At 42.7% G+C, this 14,455-nt stretch overlaps 1 protein-coding gene across 2 annotated transcripts in view; it reads right to left on the bottom strand.

The window, feature by feature from the left end:
• Positions 1-14,455, bottom strand: part of adamts14 (ADAM metallopeptidase with thrombospondin type 1 motif, 14) — a 188,368-nt gene that overhangs the window by 32,354 nt on the left and 141,559 nt on the right. For both annotated transcript variants that reach the window (XM_078530690.1, XM_078530691.1), the window contains exons 7-8: positions 13,816-13,921; positions 6,234-6,377 (exon numbers count right to left, since the gene is read on the bottom strand). In XM_078530690.1, coding sequence (XP_078386816.1) covers positions 6,234-6,377; positions 13,816-13,921 — 250 coding nt within the window. The remainder of the gene's footprint in view (positions 1-6,233; positions 6,378-13,815; positions 13,922-14,455) is intronic.

The following is a 14,455-nucleotide window of genomic DNA, read 5'->3' as shown; positions in this document are numbered from 1 at the left end:
ATATTTCCAAGTCAGGGTGGTGTGTGGCTTGGAGGGTAACTTGCAGGTGGTGGCGTTCCCATGTGTCTGCTGCCCTTGTCTTTCTAGCTGATAGAGGTGGTGGGTTTGCAGGGTGCTGTTGAAGGACCCTTGATGAGTTTCTGCAATGCATCTTGGTACACACCGCTGCCACTGGGCATTGGTGATGGAGGGAGTGAATGTTGAAGGGGGTCGATGGGGTGCCAATCAAGTGGGCTGCTTTGTCCTGGATAGGGACGAGCATCTTGAGAGTTGTTCGGGCTGCACTCATCCAGGCAAGTGGAGAGTATTCCATCATACTCCTAACTTGTGCCTTGTAGATGGTGGACTGGCTTTGGGGAGTCAGGAAGTGAGTTACTCACCGCAGAATTCCCAGCCTCTGATCTGTTCTTGTAGCCATTGTATTTATATAGCTGACCCAGTTGAGATTCTGGTCAACTGTAACCCCTAGGATGTTGATAGCGGGGGATTCAATGATGGAAATGCCATTGAATGTCATGGGCAGATGGTTAGATTCTCTCTTGTTGGAGACGGTTATTCCCTGGCACTTGTGTGGTGTGAATACAACTTGCCACTTATCAGCCCAAGCCTGAATATTTTCTGCTTCAGTATCTGAGGAGTTGCAAATGGTACTGAACATTGTGCAATCATCAGTGACTATCCCCTCTTCTGACCTTATGATGGGAGGAAGGTCATTGATGATACAGCTGAAGATAGTTGGGCCTAGGATACTACCCTGAGGAACTTTTTAAGCTGGAGTTATTGCAGGGCATTAGGGAGAGAAAAAGTGACCTTCACACTCTGTTCCAGGAAGCAGTTGCACCCTTTATGGTTAGTGGAACATTAGAATCGGTCAATGGCCAGGGACAGAAGGGTGTGATTACTCATCAGGCAGATACCAGGATCCAGGATATGGAATGGAGAAGATTTGGTCTTGACTTTTGCCAACAGGTTCAAACTACTTGCTACCTGTGCAATTGAGAACCAGGACTGCAGGATAAATGAACAAATTGCAGAAGGTCATTCAAGTAGGGCGAGTAAAAAGAATGTGGTAGTGATAGAGGGCATTATTGTTGGGGGAATAGATACTGTTCTCTGTAGCTATGACTGGGAGTTCCAAAGGCTGTGCTGCCTGCTTGATTGCAGGGTTAAAAACACCTCTTTGCGGCTGGAGAAGAACATGAAGCGGGAGAGGAAGTATCCAGTTGTTGTGGTCCATGCATGACCCAACAAAATAGGTAGAATTAAGAATGATGCTACTCTGGAAGGGTTTGATGAGTTAAGATCCAAATGAAAAAGCAGGACCTCAAAAGTAATGATCTCTGGATTGTTACCTGAGCCACACACTAAGTGACATAGAGATAAACAGCTTAGAAGCTCAAATGTGTGGCTGAAGGAGTGGTATGGGATGCAGGGATTTCATTTCATGAGCCACTGGCACAAGTACCAGGGAAAGAGGGAGCTGTTTTATTGGCACTGACTCTGCTTAAACCAGACTGGGACCAGTGTCCTGACACATCAAATAACTAGGGCAGCAGGTAGGGCTTTAAACTAATAAAAGGCAGGGTAGGACGATTCAGGAAAGGGTAAATTCAAAAGCCGCAGATAAATGCCAAGGCTCCAGAGCAGAACAGAATTTTGGGTAATAATAAGCAGAGTGAGTCATGAAGAAACAGTGAGTACAACAAAGGTAATCGGGCAGAAGTGACTAAGGTGATGTCAGGGAAAATTAGAAAAAAGTCAAAGCTAAAGGAACTATTTCTGAATGCACAAAGCATTCACAACAAATAGTATGAATTAATAGCGCAGAAGGATATTAATAGGTTTGACTTAATAGGCATTATGGAGATGTGGTTGCAAAATGACCAAGGCTGGGAAGCAAATCACAGAATCACACAGTGCAGAAGAGGCCCTTCGGCCCATCGAGTCTGCACTGACACGTGAGAAACACCTGACCTACCTACCTAACCCCATTTACCAGCACCTGGCCCATAGCCTTGAATGTTATGACGTGCCAAATGCTCATCCAGGTACTTTTTAAAGGATGTGAGGCAATCCACCTCCACCACCCTCCCAGGCAGCACATTCCAGACTGTCACCACCCTCTGGGTTAAAAGGTTTTTCCTCACATCCCCCCTAAACCTCCTGCCCCTCACTTTGAACTTATGTCCACTCATGACTGACCCTTCAACTAAGGGGAACAGCTGCCCCCTATCCACGCTCCTCATAATCTTGTACACGGCGATCAGATCGCCCCTAAGTCTTCTCTGCTCCAACGAAAACAACCCAAGTCTATCCAACCTCTCTTCATAACTTAAATGTTTCATCCCAGGCAACATCCTGGTGAATCTCCTCTGCACCCACTCCAGGTAATCACATCCTTCCTATAATGTGGCGACCAGAACTGCACACAGTACTCCAGCTGTGGCCTCACCAAGGTTCTATACAACTCCAACATGACCTCCCTACTTTTGTAATCTATGCCTCGATTAATAAAGGCAAGTGTCCCGTATGCCTTTTTCACCACCCACTAACATGCCTCTCCGCCTTCAGAGATCTATGGACACACACACCAAGGTCCCTTTGTGCCTCAGAACTTCCTAGAGTCGTGCCATTCATTGAATACTTCCTTGTCATATTACTCCTTCCAAAGTGTATCACCTCACACTTTTCAGGATTAAATTCCATCTGCCACTTATCTGCCCATTTGATCATCCGTCTATATCTTCCTGTAGCCCAAGACACTCAACCTCACTGTTAACCACCTGGCCAATCTTTGTGTCATCCGCAAACTTACTAATCCTACCCCCCACATAGTCATCTATGTCGTTTATATAAATGACAAATAATATTCCAGGATTTTTTTTAGAAGGTATAGACAAAATGGAAGAGTAAGTGGGGTATCAATGATAATAAGGGATGAGATAGCGAAACAATCTAATCATAGTAAAATCAAGAAATAATGAAGAAACATCAAGGGGCAGAAAACATTGCTGGGAGTTGTTTATAGGCCCCAAATAGTAATTGTAGTGCAGGCCAGAGTACCAATTAGGAAATTAGAGGTGTGGGTAATAGAGTAATCATGGGGGACTTTATCTTCCATAGCGTGAACAAACCATATTTGCAGTACTAGTGCAGGGAACGAGTTCATAGAATATATACAAGATCATTTTCTGGATCAGCATGTCAAGGAACCAACTAGAGGACAGGCTATTTTGGATCTAGTATTATGCAGAGCTTTCTAGGGAAGAGTGACCATAATAGAATTTTACATTGAATTCGAAAGTGATTTAGCTAAGTCCAAAACGAGGGTCTCAAAATCTAAACAAAACAAACTATGTAGAAACAAGGGGTGAATTGGCTAAGGTAGATTAGCAAATTACATTAGAAGATATGACAGTAGACAAGAAATGGTTAACATTTTAAGAATTAATATATAATTTGCAACAAACATACATTTCATTAAAGCACAAAAAACACACAGAAAAAGTGACGTAATGGTGGTTAACAAGAGGAGTTAAAGATAGCATTAGTTCAAAGGGAGGCTTATAATGTTGCCAAAAGATTAGTAGGCCTGAGGATTAGGTGGATTTTAGAATTCTGCGAAGGACGACCAAGAAATTGATAAGGAAAGAGAAAAGAGAACATGAAAGAGACATAAAAATAAATTGTAAACATTTCTATAGCTATGCAAATAGCAACAGATTAGTAAAAATGAATGTGGATTCATTAGAGGCAGAGACAGGTGAAATTATAATGGGGAATAAGGAAATGGCAGAGACATTAAACAAACACTTTGTATCTGTCTTCACGGTAGAAGACACAAAAATATTTTAGAAACAATGGGGGAAGCAAGGGTCGAGTGAGAATGAGGAACTTAAAAGAAATCAGTATAAAAAATAGTATTGGAGAAATTCATGGGACTAAATGGCAACAAATACCCTGAGCCCAATGACCTGTTTTCAGAATTCTTAGATTCTAGAACAATTCCCACAGATTGGAAGGTAGCAAACATTACCCTGCTACTTAAGAAAGGAGGAAGAGAGAAAAATGGCAAACACAGGCCAATTAGCCTAACATCAGGAGTAGGCGGGAATGTGATAACAGGGTACTTAGAAAATCATAATATGATTAAACAGAGTCAACATAGATATGTGAAACGGTAATAGTGTTTGACAAATCTGTTCAGTTTTTTGAGGAAGTAACTAACAAGATGGATAAGGGATGTAGTGTATTTGGATTTTCAAAAAGTATTCGATGAGGTGTCATACAAGAGGTAATTACACAAAATTAGGACTCTGGGATTGGGAGTAATATATAGTTCGTTTTAAGGATTGGTTAATGGACAGAAAGCAGACTTTAAGAATAAACTGCACATTTTCAGGTTGGCAGGTTGTAATTAGAGGGGCACCACAGGGATCAGCACTTGGGCTTCAACTATTTGCAACCTATATTAACGACTTAGAAGAGGCGACCAAGTGTAATGGATCCAAGATTATCAACATACAAAGGTGGGAAAATAAATGGTGAGGAGGATGCAAAGAGCTGTAGAGGGATATAGACAGATTGGTTGAGTAGGTAAGAACATGGTAGGTGGAAAATAATGTGACTTTGCAATTCTCTGCCTCAGAAGGTGGTGGAGGCGGGGTCATTGAATATTTTTAAGGCAGAGGTAGGTAGATTCTTGTTAGGCAAGGGAATCAAAGATTATTGGGGTTAACCCAATGGAATCAAGTGTCCTTCGGGCATTTAAGTGATCACTGTCGGATATTCCCCGCGATTGAAATTCCCAACAGTGGAAGTCCTGTTAGCAAGAGCTGTCGGCCAATCTAGGGCCAGCAGTTCCTACTGTCACCAGCGCCAGCAGCAGTGAATCCACCAGAGGCCCAGGATCATCGTGGGCCCCAAGACCAAAGGTGAATGGAGGCAGGATGGGGATGATGGGTAGGGGTCATGGGAGAAGGGGGCATGGCTTTCAGCAGCCAGCCCCCACTTCCCAATGCCAGGTCCTATGATCCGGCACAGAGTGGCTGACAACACGGGAGCCCCCAGAGATGCCACTGACAAACCTGGCAGGGTTCACTGGGTGACCATCTGAGGGCGCGGGAAAGTTATGTAGCCTGCATTTAATCTCTGAGCCACCACTAAATTGCAGGGACAACAGTGTCACTGGCTCATTAATGAGGCTGAATGACATCCTGCCATCGATGGTCAGGAATCCCACTTCAGGCCCTTCTCCCCTCCAACTTAAATCGGGAAAGGTTTTGCTGCCACTAGAAGACTGACGTGGGCAATTAAGCGGGCCCAGCCATCATGGTTCCTGCCACGACTGGCTACATCAAATCCAACCCATTATCTGAGGAAGGCCATACTTGCCCTAGAGGGAGTGCAGCGAAGGTTCACTACTCTAGTTCCTGGATTATGGTGATTGTCCTATAAGAGATTGAGTAGACTAGGCCTATATTCCCTGGAGTGCAGATGAATGAGAGGTGATCCAATTGAAAAATATAAAATTCTTAAGAGGCTTGACAGGGTCGATATTGAGAAATTTCTCCCTGGCTGGGGAATCTAGAACATAGGTTCACAGTCTTAGAATAATTCATTTAGGAGATGAGGAGAAATCTCTTCATTCGAAGGGCTGTGAATCTCTACCCCAGAGAGCTGTGGATGCTCAGTTATTGGGGATATTCAAGACAGAGATCAACAGGTTTTTGGGCACTAAGGGAATTAAGGGATATGCGGATAGTGCGAGGTATGCTTGGGGTAGATGATCAGCCATGATCGTACTTCATAGCAAAGCAGGTTCCAAGGTCCAAACGGACTACTTCTGATCCTATTTCTTATGTTCTTACATGATGCTGCTGTCAGTTCCCTTACACTAAAAATTTAACTAGTACTCGGAAGCCAAAAAATGGAGCTCTGGGCACACATGTCAACTCGCTTATTCCTGAATAATGAGTGACACAGGAACCAGTGATATAACTCTGGTCATACCTTGCCCTGCATCCCTCAAGTACCTGTAGAATAAGATACACTTATGTTCAACTGTAACCAACATGTTGTATTTTACAGTTATTTTACATTAGGTGTCATGGTGATCCAGCAACTTTTTAATATTTTGATTCATGTCACTAATGTATACGTGTTTGAATAAAATGTGGAACCAGAGTACGGAATTTCACAGATAGTTATGATACCAAAATACAACAACCTACTGTATGTATCGACTGAGCTCCTGTTTGCTGCAGCGAGACCAGTGATAGCGATGGAATGCAGCCTGTACCAGAGGTGCCATGATGCTGCCCATACTCGTCTCATCAGCACAGCGATTTCCTTGCCCATCGTGCTCCATTCCTAAACTGTTAGCAAGCACATCTCGATCATTTTGGAAATCCATTTATTCATGAAAGACGTAATAAAGTTATACAATGCAGGAAATATATTTCAGTATAAACTCAAGTACTATTGCATAACAGTATTTAAAGTGGAAACTATACAGCTAATTTTAAAGATGCAAACACAATTTTCAAAAGCTTTAACCAACCAAAGCCATTAAAAAATCTGACTAGGCACTTGCACCTCCTTTCTCAATCTGGCATTCTTTGTCTCTACAACGACTTCTTCATCAGTCACATTCTTCTAGTCTCCTTATTTAATCAATACTGTTTTCCTGACTTCTTCCTGTTTAATTCCATTCTACAACTTCTTCCTCTCCAGCCATGCACCTCTATGCTGAAATTCAGATGCAATACATCATTCCCTCACTAAATTATACTTTCCCAGCACCTCACAACTTAATTGATGCTTCATGTTTCTAAATTTGATCTTCTTCATCTATATTACAAAACTGTAAGAATCAAGTCAACGCGTTAAATGAATCGTTTGCTTTGAATATGTTGGTTCATCATAGGTATCTATTTTTACATCAGATACCAGCTTCATGGACCCCTAGGTCAGTTGCAGCTCTGACAAATAGAGAGTGGAGCTCTCACTGCAATCACAAAGCACCATTCCCTGCTGTGTCACTGTTTTTCCCTCATTTTCCACACTAGGTGCCCTCATGTGCTCTATGAGTGGGACCGTCAATCAGTACCAAAGTAGAATCGTTCAATTTTATGTCCCTGGCCTACAAATGGATCAAATCTGCCTGACCTCATGTGCCGAGGGCTATTCGTTAGCAGGATAGTGAGTATGAACTGTATTCAAACCAAGGTCCCAAAGTTGAAAGGACCATATTTTAACCCACTGTTGGGCCCCTTTACCAAGATTTCAAATTCTCTTGATAGCTCGTTTTACAGATTCAGCTGTCAAAATCACTCTCACTTGCTCTCTGAGTCATATCTCAAATTTGCACAAAGGTGTGCCTATATTGATCCTGTAATTGTTCAGGAAGTTTCTACATCTCTCTGATTATTACATTCCTGTGCCCTCCATACCCTAGATTATCTGTTTTGAAATATCTTAATACTGATTTAACCTGTACATTTTAACCAGATTAATGCAGATTCTAAAGTAATGTTGATTGCAAAATCTAGGATTATAAATACGCATTAGATGTTCTATCCCCACCCCATGTTACATACCACTCTCCAACCAAAAGATGCAGGTGATCAGCTCCCAAGCATCTATTAATCCTATTCTACAATTAGTTACAAGGGGCAGCACAAGAGCAATGATAATGTAACTCTGGGATTGTTTAATACTTATCCCTCCTCAACCCAATGTTCCAGCTTGGTTTGGGAAATTGGCACTACCAATTAACTAAAGAGTTACTACCTTAAGCAAACTTTCTATTCCCTGTACCACATACGAAAAAAAGATGAATATAAAGTACACTTTGTGTTAGAAGCCCATAGAGTGAGATAGTTTGCATGTTGTTTCTTCACTGGTTATCAGTGAAGCAGGTTGACTTGCCCATAATATGTAACCAGTCCAGAAAGACTGGGGGTCCCAGATAGCACAGCTAGAAAATCTGCCTTGCAATACTTCAGAATTCTCATCCGATGATACTGACCTACAGGCTATCAGTTAAACTCTACAGTATGAATAGCGATCAGTTACTTTCTGCCCTGTCCCCAGTTTCCCACTCCCTGCCAGGAAGGTATCGAGTGACATTGAGGGTCTATAAAGAGTAGACAGGGAGAAACTGTTCCCATTAGTCGATGTGTGAAAACCAGAGGACATGGATTTAACGTGATTGGCAAAAGAATGAGAAGCAACATGAGGAAAAGCTTTGTACATTGCGAGTTGTTAGGATCTCAAATGAACTGCCTGAAAGTGTGGTGGAGGCAGATCCAATTGTGGCTTTCAAAAGGGAATTGGATAATTATCTAAAGAGAAAAGATTTGCAGGGCTATAGTGAAAAGGCAGGTGAGTAACTGAGTAGCTCTTACAGACAGCTAGCATGGATATGATGAACCAAATAATCTCCTTCTGTGCTGTTTTATTCTATGATTCTACAAGATAGATATGTCATGGTAATAAGTAAGGAGTAGAGCGGAGACAATAGGAGAAAGAGTTTGTGGTCCAGTGGTGGGATAAAGTTGACACAGGATGGAATCAATGACGAACTGATGTTCAGGTCCAGCTGAAAGGCAGAGCACTGAAGGAGGTGTTTACACGGAAATGAAGAGACAGGAGGAATGCAGAAAGGACCACCGTGCTGAAAATCAGCCACAGTTCTGTTACTGAACTAAGCAGATCTAACAGCTTGGAGGCACAACAACCCAGGTGTTTCACAATCAGTTCCCTGGGCTTGGAAGCCTATTGTAATGGGGGAAATACTTTTTTTGGCGCTAGGTTTTCTACCCTTTCAAATTAATGTAAATTCACGATTTGAAGAAAAGCAGAGGGGCTCTCCCAGTGTCCTTGTCAACTTTTATCCTTCTACTAACATCACTAGCACGAGATTGTCCGATCATTTATTTCAAAGGTGTTGTAGGATCTTGCCCTGCATAAATGGCATGCTATTTTCTATACTAACAATAGCAACTAACCTGAAATATAATTACAAAAGCAAAACACTACAGATGCTGGAAATCAAATATAAACAGAAAATGTTGGAAATGCTCAGCATTTGTGAAGAGAGAAACAGGGCTAATGTTTCAGAACTGATATAATTCAAATATAATCAATTGGCTTTGAAGCACTTTGGGAAGTCTTCACAGCATGAAATGTATAATTGCAGATTTCTGCTTTCTTACAACTTGGATAAGCTCCTTTTTTGGGGTATAGATATCAAAAGTCTAAAAACATTAAAAGCAGGAGCAGGAATAGGCCATAAGGTCCCTAGAGTCGCTATGCCATTAAGTAAGATCATGGCTAAACTTCTACATCAACTCCACTTTCCTGCCCTATGCCCATATTGTTTAATTCCCCAAATCTCTATGGATCTCAGTCTTGAATATGCTCAATGACTGAGCTTCCACACCCCTATGGAGTTGAGAATTCCAAAGATTCACAGCCATCTGAGTGAAGAAATTTCTCCTCATCTCAGTCCTAGATGTATGACCCCTTATGCTAAGAGTATAACCCCTAGTTCTACAGTGTCCAGCCAGGAGAAACAGCTTCTCATCATCCACCCTGTCAATCCATTTAAGAACTCTATGGCCAGAACTTCTCCCTCGTCGGGCGGGCTCGGCCGGAGTGGTCAGGAAGCTACCCGCCACCTGCGATTGGCTCCGCTTCACGATTTCACGCGGGCGGGCCAATTAAGACCTGCCCTGTGTAGAACGCGAACGGCAGCGCTCAGTGCTACCTGTGCGGGTGGGGGGGAGGAGGGTGAGTGGGCCTGGTGCGCAGCTCGTGCATGCGCATGAAAGAGCGCTTCAATCTCCCTGGGGCATGGAGCTGCCTCAGGGAGATTGAAGCACTTCTTTAAAAAATTATTAAAAAGACAGTAAAAATTTTAAAATACATGTCCCCTCATGTGACTCTGTCACATGAGCTGGGACATGGTTTTAATTCAAAAATAAAGTTTTCAGTTAATGTTTATTTGCTTTAGGAAACCTCAACCACTTGTGGGTGAGGTTTCCTAAAAAATGTAAAGGCTGCTTGGCCTTTTCGCCTGCCCGCCAACCATAAAGTTGGGCGGGCAGTGTTAATTTGATTTTAATTAGCTTGTTAATGGCCTTAATAGGCCTTTCAATTATTGACGGGCGTGCAGCCGACTCCAGCGCACGCCCACTGAACAAAACATCGCGCAAGTGCGCCATGATGCCGGGACGCACGCCTGACGTCATCGTGCGCCATATTACGCTCGGGCGTGTTGGGAGCCGGCCCGCACACCGAATGTAAAATTCTGGCCCTTATGTTTCAATGAGATCACGTTTCATTCTCCTGAACTCTAAAGGAACTCAGGAAAATTACAATCACCAGGGAACTGGTATTGAGCAAATTGTTGGGGCTGCGGCTGACAAATCCCCAGGTCCAGATGTACTTCACCCTAAGGTCTTGAAAGAAGTGGCTAGTGAAATAGTTGATGCCCTGGTTTTAATTTTCCAAAAATTCCCTAGATTCGGGGAAAGTTCCATTAGATTGGAAAATAGCAAATATAACTCCTTTATTCAAAAAGGGAGGGAGGCAGAAAGTAGGAAACTATAGGCCAGTTAGCCTAATGTCTGTCATAGGGAAAATATTAGAAGCTATCATTAAAGATGTTATAGTAGGGCACTCAGAAAAATTCAAGGTCAAAATTCAGAGTCAACATGGCTTTGTAAAAGGGAAATCATGTTTAACCAATTTATTGGAGCTCTGTGAAGGAGTCAATTCTCAACTCTCTTCCTCAAAAGGCAGTGGAAACAGAGTCTTTGAATACTTTTAAGGCAGAGCTAGATAGATTCCTGATTAACAAGGGGGTGAAAGGTTATCGGGGGTAGGCAGGAATGAGGGGTTGAGGTTACATTCAGATCAGCCATGTTCTTATTGAATGGCAGAGCAGGCATGAGGGTCTGAGTGGCCTACTCCTGCTCCTAATTCGTATGTACATACAGAATATAGGCCCATTCTCCTTGATCTCTCCTCATAGCCTATCCTTCTGATCACAGGAACTAATTTTCATTGCAGCTTCTCTAAGGTACATATATCTTCCTTAGGGAAGGAGACCAAGAATCTAAACCAAATGTGGGCAAATGGAGTTAAGGTACAGATCAGCCTTGACTGAACTGAAAAGACTCAAGAAGCTGAATGGTCCATTCTGTCACTACATTCCAATGCATTGCTGTAATCTTCGGGAGTTTGAATTGTCAATGGACAGGAGCCTTTTTAATTCGATCCAGTAGATGGTGCTCGTACACAACATTCACCATGAACACTTTGCAGTGCATTTTCATTGCCTACAGTTCAAAGTCAATCTAAAGGCTCCTATGAAAATCTTGAAAATATTTTCTACATTTTTATAAAACAGAGCATGTTATAGAGTAAACAAGGAAAACCTTTCACAGTCTATAAGATGCCAGGATGCTTGGGTTCGCTCATGTGCATTTCATATCGGTGGATTACCATCTCTGTTGTTATTGTGTGAACACAAAGGGCTGAATTTTCTGTTTGGCGTGAGGGGGCAGGCCCCAACTCCGACGTGTAAAATGGCGTGTGGTGACGTTGGGCATGCGTCCCAACCTCACTGCGCGTCATTCTGATCCTCCGTTCGGTGGGCGACAGCAGAGTCGGCTGCACGCCCACCAAACTGTCAAAGGCCTGTTAAGGCCATTAATTAACTAATTTACCAAACTGACAGGGCTGCCCAGGCGGCCTTCGCATTTTTCATGAAACCTCATCCACGGGCGGGATGAGGTTTCATGAAGGGCTTATTAAATTAATAAAAATTTTTCAAACATTTGCTAAACATGTCCCAGCTCATGTGACGCTGTCACATAAGCGGACATGTGTAAATGATTTTTCACTTTCTTTATTTTGAATTTTGAAAATGAATTTAATCTCCGTGAGGCAGCTCTGTGCCTCAGGGAGGTTTCTGCGCTCTTTCACGGGCATGCGCGAAAGAGTGCAGTCCCTGACTCTCCCTCCTCCCCCCATCCGCACACCGACGCTGGGTGGGCCTTAATTGGCCCGCCCACATAAAAAGGCAGCGCGCAGCTGATAGCAGGCAGTGATCGGCTCCGTGCCCACTCCCGACCAGCCTGCCCGACAGGGAGAGAATTCTCCCCATAAATCACTTATACCATAATTCCCTTCTTTGCAGATTTAGAAAAGATAATAACTGTGACAAAAATCAACCTCAGGTCACTTAGATTGGCATAGCTGCTAATTAACATTCAGTGAACTTGCTTGTGGACAGTAAATTCATGTGACGTTCTCTCTCTTCCTTTCCTAGTTCCTCTTGATGACAATAGGTCATCAACCGGAAATGTTTAATGACGGATGCTGCCTGACCTGCTAGGCATTTCCAGCGCTTTCCGTTTTATCCTTCTTTTGGTGTTTGTGCAGTGGAACTTGGTATGAGTGCATTAAGCATACATGTGAGAACAGTACTGACTGTAAATTCTAACCTTGGACATAATGTAGGTACTGGAGAACTCCAGCACTGAAACCTTCATGCCACATTGATGCTGCTTGAACTGGATTGAAGAACTCAAAGAAAGATGTCATGAAAATATTGCTGCCAGATGTTAAGTTTCATCGATATGCATTTTTGCTCAACCCACAACAAAATCCAACAAGTAGTCGGCTGTGAATAATCACGAATTTTCGCAGTGCATGAAAATGGCGTTTATATAATTTTCTGATTTTTTAAGAATGTGATGCAAATGATCAATAGTGCAAAAGATTCCCCTTTGATCCAGTGGAAAATTATCCAGACCATCCGCAGAAATCTGTGTAACAAATGAAGGTGCCATTGTAAATTCCTTTCTGCAATAGGTTTGTTCAACCAAACCCTGCGAAAACTCAGAGAACACCACAGCAAATCTCACTACGGAGAGAGGTGGCATAGTAGTGAACCTGTGAGAAACGGAAACCTGTTGACAAACTCGAACAAACACCGAAAGAAGGAAAAAAAAACAGGAAGTGCTGGAAATGCAAAGCAGATCAGGCAGCATCTGTTATTTAACATTTCCGGTTGATGACCTATTGTCATCAATAGGAACTAGCAAAGGATGGAGAAAGTCACATGACTTCACTGTCCACAAGCAAGTTCACTGAAAATTAATTAGCAGCTATGTCAATCTAGGTGATCTGAGGTTGATTTTTGCCGCAATGATCCTTGGGATTGCATCACTGTCAAGAGTAGCCTGACTTTCTGCTTGCCAGTTGTGGAAAATGGCTACTGTAAGTGCTACTGCCCCAACTCTCCTGTTATTTTGACCAACGCCATTATTAGTACAGAAAAGGCCAAGGGGAAGCTGATCAAACTTTTGCTGCAGCTAAAAAAAAGTCACCCCTACTTCAGAATGCCCAAACTCTCTGTGCTAACAGGCCAGAGAAGGTAGTTTGACACGTGCCCAGAAGTACACATTTCTCCTGGGTGGGAGAATTCCAATCATATTAAGGCAGGATCAATTAGATACTCCCTGAGGTGGGTGGAACTGATACTGCATCATTTAATTCTATAGCCCACTATCTGCAGAATAATACAGCTGTGCTAATCAAGTTTCTTATATTCAGTTAAATATTACTTCTTCCTTGTTCACTTGTGCCACGCACCCCCCCCACCCCCGCTCAATTTATTTGCCAACATGGGCAAGGCTGAGTGTTAGGTTTGCACCCCAAAGATTGCAATTTAATTTATTTGGAATTTTGATCCTCTGGTGTCTAGATTGGCGTATCCGTGCAGTACACACTTACACATGACCAGTTTCATGGGCTACCACAAATGCAGAGGAGAATCCATCTTCATGGTTGAGCGTACAGCTTCGGAGTGGATGGCACATGCCTGTCACTGGAGCATAACCTAAGCACAATACAGAGCAGAGAGTTCATGAGAAAGCTGAAACTGCACAAATCCATTTCACGCACACAAAGAGCTGCGGCTTGCCAGCTTATAAAGCTCACAGCTGTGTAAATCCTCTGGAAGACTCAAACTGTAAGCTAAAAGTGTTAATATAGAACAATGTCTCCTTTGCCTTAAGTCGAAAACCAGAATACTGCAGATGCTGGGAATCTGAAATAAAAGCAGAAAATGCTGGGAATCCTCAGCAGGTCAGGCTGCTTTTTTCTCCACAGATGCTGCCTGACCTGCTGAGTATTTCCAGCATTTTCTGTTATTTCTCCTTTCCCATAGTTTGCTTACCGAAAAAATGATTTTACAGAACATGCAAATAACTTTCACTTTGGGATAAGAAGTGCGCCGAGGTTAAATATAGTTTTTAACTAAAAGTACAGCTGAACACGGGCTTTCATAATGTTGTCAACACCAGACTCAAGGTTCTGAAACAATATTAAGTCTATTGTAACAGGAATTAACTGCTTTCATTTTGAAAAAAAC

The sequence above is a fragment of the Cetorhinus maximus genome, chromosome 27, assembly GCF_964194155.1.
Source record: "Cetorhinus maximus chromosome 27, sCetMax3.hap1.1, whole genome shotgun sequence".
NCBI classification, from domain to species: domain Eukaryota; kingdom Metazoa; phylum Chordata; class Chondrichthyes; order Lamniformes; family Cetorhinidae; genus Cetorhinus; species Cetorhinus maximus.
The sequence above is the reverse complement of the archived record's forward strand: the minus strand, read 5'-3'. Positions and strand labels throughout refer to the sequence as shown.